This window comes from Otolemur garnettii, unplaced genomic scaffold, assembly GCF_000181295.1.
Source record: "Otolemur garnettii isolate 467f Iridium unplaced genomic scaffold, OtoGar3 scaffold00007, whole genome shotgun sequence".
Lineage (NCBI taxonomy): Eukaryota > Metazoa > Chordata > Mammalia > Primates > Galagidae > Otolemur > Otolemur garnettii.
Genome location: NW_003852402.1, coordinates 11,262,790 through 11,267,802, shown reverse-complemented (window position 1 = coordinate 11,267,802; position 5,013 = coordinate 11,262,790). Strand labels below are relative to the sequence as shown.

Sequence of the window (5,013 nt, the reverse complement as noted above, 5' to 3'; positions counted from 1 at the left end):
CTAACCGAGAGTTGTAAGAAAAGTACCCCCCTCAGCAAAGGTACTTTGAGAATTTGATGGCAGGTCTTTACTGAACACAGTGATGCAGAGAGCTCAGTGCTAAGCGCAGGGCTGAAGGCAGAAGGGGGAGCACAGAGACAGGGGGAGGGGGAGGCTGTCCCGGAGCGACTTACAGTCACGCACATCTCTTAGAAGGCCCACAGCTGGATGCAGCTCAGCAAAAGTGCTTCATCACCATACCCAGGGGTCGGCCAAGTTGTGAGGAGTCTAGCTAGCATGTGAAGGGCCTTCACACATCCTTATAGCCCACCCTGGTTTTCTAGGCAGGACTTCAGGCCCAGAGAGGGACTGAGAATTTCCTGGGTCACACAGCAAGTCTGTGGCAAAGCCAGGAACACCCCTGACTCCCAGCTCCCAGCTCAAGGTTCCCTATACAGCCCCCACTGCCTCCCACAGGGCTGGGAGCCCAGGGAGGGCTGCCAGGAGCAAGGTCGTGCTGGGCATTCCTACCCCAGGCAGTCCTTCAGCAAGTGGCATCGATGGGTGCTATTCCAGGAAGGAAAAAGGTTCTCCTTCAACCTCCCTGCTTTGTAATCTGGGTGACTTCACCAGCCAGAGTGACCTGGGAAGGAGAGGACCCCAGTAAAGGCTAGCTCACGTCATTCTCCCCATGGAACCAGGAGGGAGGAATTTTGCCCATTTACAGGCTTAGGGAAAAGAAAAGAAGTGATTTGCCCACAGTCCCATAGGCAGTGATGTCCCAGCCGTGCTAGTGCCCTGCACTGTTTCTGTGACACACCTCCCCCCCAACACACACTCAGGAGGGCCACAGCCTTCTCACCAAAGGACATTCCTGACAAGGTTTCTCTCTTTCTTCCTAGTTCCTGGGAACATGCCCCTTTTTTTTGAATTTAATAATAGTTTATTTATCACTCATATTCATAGCTCAGGAACACAGGTCAGTGACAGATGTCTATGTAAATCAGCCCAAAGAAATTCTTTGTATTTCAAAATTACTTGACGCTCTGAAAGACACCAGCCTTCCTCATCTCCTCAAAATCTTTCATAGAATCATAATTTCTATAGAAATCTGCATATGCCTTCTTTCTTGGTTCAGCCACAGCAAACTTATAGAAAACTGCAACCCCCAGGGATACAACAAATGCTCCGACAATATGAATCCGCAGGTGCCTGGCCAAGAGGCCACGCATCTGAGGTTTGGCCAAAGCACTGGAAGCCATGGTAGTTACTGTCCTTGATGGGTTGCCAACCTCGACGCGTCCTTCCCGGCTGAGGTACACACACCCTGGGAACATGCCCTTAAGAGGAACAGGTAACCCTGAAGTCTTTATCAGCCATTTAAACTTCTGTGTAAATTAGTTATCAGCCCCTGAGACTGTTAGCCACATGCAGGGCCCTGCCCAGAATGACAGGACAGGTCAGGAGGGAGAGGTCCTAGTGCTTGGACTGTGCCTTAGTAGTGGTTAGGTGGGGCTTCACCTGAGGCACCTGGCCCTGAGCCCTGTGTCAAGGTGGCCCTGAGCCCTGTGTCAAGGTGGCACTCAGAAGGGAGGTGGCCAAGGTGAAGGTATGTACTGATGTGGCAAAAGCATCAACTCTGCCCTGGTTCCAGCGTAAGCTGCACCTTACCAGCCTGAGCCCTAACCACTTCACCTGTGAAATGGAGAGGACGCTGTTTCCACTTTGCAGGTGGGACTGCTTCAGAAGATTGCTCCACCCAGGCCTTTCCCACTTAAGGAAGCTCTAGAATCCCTGGAGAGTGCCTTCAAATCCATGTGCTGGGGCCCACCCCTAGAGTTTCTGATTTAGTTAATCTGGGGCAGGCCGAGAACATGCATTTCCAACAAACTCCCTAACTAGCTCCTGAGAGACCACTCCTCTCAGCAACAAGGGGGTCTCTCCAAAAATCTAGGAGACCTGGGTGGGGAGTTGCAGAACAGGACCTGAGAAGGGCACTAAATACAAACTTAGGCTTGAACAAAACTCTTACCTCGGCCTCCCTAGTAGCTGGGACTATAGGCACCATAACAACACCTGGATCATTTTTTCTATTTATAGTAGAGATGGGATCTCGCTCTTGCTCAGGCTGGTCTTAAACTCCTGAGCCCAAGTAATCTACCCATCAGTGCTAGGGTTTTTTTTTTCTTAAACAGAGTCTCACTTTGTCGTCCTCGTAGAGTGCTGTAGTGTTATGGCTCACAGCAACCTCCAACTCTTGGGCTCAAGTAATTCTCTTGCCTCAGCCTCCCAAGTAGTTGGTACTGCAACTCAGGCTGGTCTTGAACCGGTAAGCTCAGGCAATCCACCCCGCTCAGCCTCCCAGAGTGGTAGGATTATAGGCCTGAACCACTGCCCCTCCTTCCAGCCAGAGTGACCTGGGAAGAGTCTGGCTCTGTTGTCCAGAATAGAATGCAGTGGCGTTATTGCATTATTATAGCTCACTTTAGCCTCCAACTTCTGGGCTCAAGTGATCCTCCTGCCTCAGCTGCCTGTGTAGCAGGTGCGCACCACCACATTCAGTTAATTTTCTTTCTTTCTTTCTTTTTTTTTTTTTGTCCAGGGCTGGGTTTTGAACCTGCCACCTTTGGCATGGGGCCAGTGCCCTACTCCTTTGAGCCACAGGCGCCACCCTTTCTTTCTTTTTTTTTTTTTTCATTAGGATAGCGTCTCATTCCATTGCCCAGGCTAGAGTGCTATGGCATCAGTATAGCTCACAGTAACCTCAAATTCCTGGGTTCAAATGATCTTCCTGCCTCAGCCTCCCAAGTAGCTGACACTATAGATTAGATGCCTGCCACAATGCCTGGCCAATTTTTCTTTCTTTCTTTCTTTTTTTTTTTTTTTTTGAGACGGAGCCTCAAGCTATCCCCCTGGGTAGAGTGCCATGGCATCACACTCACAGCAACCTCCAACTCCTGGGCTCAAGCGAGTCTCCTGCCTCAGCCTCCCAAGTAGCTGAGGACTACAGGCGCCCGCCACAATGCCTGGCCATTTCTTGGTTGCAGCCATCGTTGTTTGGTGGGCCCAGGCTGGGGATTCGAACCCTCCACCTTAGGTGTATGTGGCTGGCGCCTTAGCCGCTTGAGCCACAGGTGCGGAGCCCTTTCTTTCTTTTTTTGAGACAGAGTCTCACTATGTCATCCTTGGTACATGTGCTGTGGCATTACAGCTCATAGCAACCTCCAACTCTTGGGCTTAAACTATTCTCTTGCCTCAGCCTCCCAAGTAGCTGGGACTACAGGTGCCCACCACAACGCCTGGCTATTTTTTTTGTTGCAGTTTGGCCGGGGCCATGTTTGAACCTGCCACCCTTGGTATATAGGGTCCAGCGCCCTACTCACTGAACTACAGGGGCCCCCGATAAGGATCTTGAGATTGAGAGATTCTCCTGGATTATCTATGTGAAGTGATGTAATCACAAAGGCCTAGGAAGAGGGAGATGGAGCTTTAAGAGTCAGGAAGATGTGACCACAGAAGCAGAAGCTCCACAGATGGGGGATGAAGACCCCAAGAGGGAAGGCAAGTGGTCTCTAAAAGCTGGGAATGCCAAAGAAACAGACTCGCCTGGAGCCTCCAGAAAGAACACAACCCTGATGACATCTTGATTTTAGCCCTGTAAGATTCATTTTGGACTTCTGATCTCCAGAATTGTAAGACAAAGAATTTGTCTTTATTTTAAGCTACTAAGCATGGAGTAATGTTACAGTGGCCTTAGAAAAACTGTCCAAAACCTGCGGCTCAGGAAGGTGTGCTGGCAAAGGGAGGGTTCACATAGTCCTCCTGTCTACTGGAACCGGGCTCCACTGCTCACCACAAGTGATTCAACTGGGGTCAGGAGTTGAAGGCACTAAGGCCATTTTTCCCTGAGGGAAAGAAATTTTCCTGGGGATGAATGAAGGGGAATTCTACTGTTTTCAAATGTCAGAAGAATTGTTATGGGAAAGAGGAGTGATTTTGGCCAGGAATAGCAAAAAGTTTCCATATTTTGAACCAACTCCAGTTGAAAAGAACTGGCAGCCTGGAGCTCTGTGAAGAAAGAGCAGAATCTCAAAGTCGAGCCCAGGCTCTGAGGAAAAGTGTGCTGTGATCTGTGATCTATTGGCAATGCCTGCTCTGGGTTTGGCATGGGAGAATAACAGTGTGTGCTGATCTGGATCAGAAGAGTTCCCCTAAGGCTGGCACTGGGTCTAACTCTTATTTCCAGGACCTAGCAGTGTGTCTGAAACAAAACAAAGTTAATGTTTGAGGAAGGACAGAGAAAAGAAGGGAAAAGGAAGGGAGAAGGAAAGCAGGGAAAGAGATTTGTTTCCAGGGAGGCCACGACTAGGGCAGAGGGGTTTGCCAAAAGGGTTTGCTTTCCTGGCATCTCTCACTCTCTGCTCTGATCACAGCAATCCCTTCCTTTGGGGATTGTCTTGGTTTCTTCAGGCTACTATAACAAATTACCTTAGACTTGGTGACTTATAAACAACAGAAATTTACTTCTCCCAACTCATAGTTCTGGAGGCTGGAAGTCCAAGATCAAGGTGCTGGCAGATTCAGCATCTGGTGAGGGCCAGCTTTCTCATAGAAGGCAGTTAGTCTTCTCACTGTGTCCTAACGTGGATGAAGGGGTGAGGGAGCTCTCTTGGCTCTATTTTATTTTATTTTGTTTTTAGAGATTCTGTTGCCTAACCTGGAGTGCAGCATCCCCAAGTGATAATCCTGCCTCAGCCTCTTGAGTAGCTGGGACTATAGGAATGCACCACCACACCCAGTGAATTTTTTTTATTTTTCAGGCTGATCTCAAACTCCTGGGCTCAAGTGATCCTTTCACCTTGGCCCCCCAAATCCTGAGATTACAGGTGTGAGCCACAGCACCTAGTCTGGGTATCTTTTATAAGGGCACTAATCCCACTTAAGAGGGTTTAACCCTCATGACCTAATCACCTCTCAAAGGCTGCAGCTCCTAACAGCACCACCTTGGGGGTTAAGGTTTCCTTTTTTTTTTTT

General features: G+C 49.2%; 1 protein-coding gene across 1 annotated transcript; it reads right to left on the bottom strand.

Annotated features, from left to right (window-relative positions):
* Positions 1–1,013: 1,013 nt before the first annotated feature.
* Positions 1,014–1,274, bottom strand: LOC111723020 (cytochrome c oxidase subunit 6C-like). Its single transcript, XM_023509429.1, has one exon. The coding sequence runs from the start codon at positions 1,239–1,241 to the stop codon at positions 1,014–1,016; it is 228 nt and encodes a 75-aa protein (XP_023365197.1). The 5' UTR covers positions 1,242–1,274.
* Positions 1,275–5,013: the final 3,739 nt, after the last annotated feature.

What these genes read in the sequence shown, in the direction of transcription:
- LOC111723020 (XM_023509429.1), bottom strand. Translation starts at nt 1,241, where the DNA reads ATGGCTTCCAGTGCTTTGGCCAAACCTCAGATGCGTGGCCTCTTGGCC.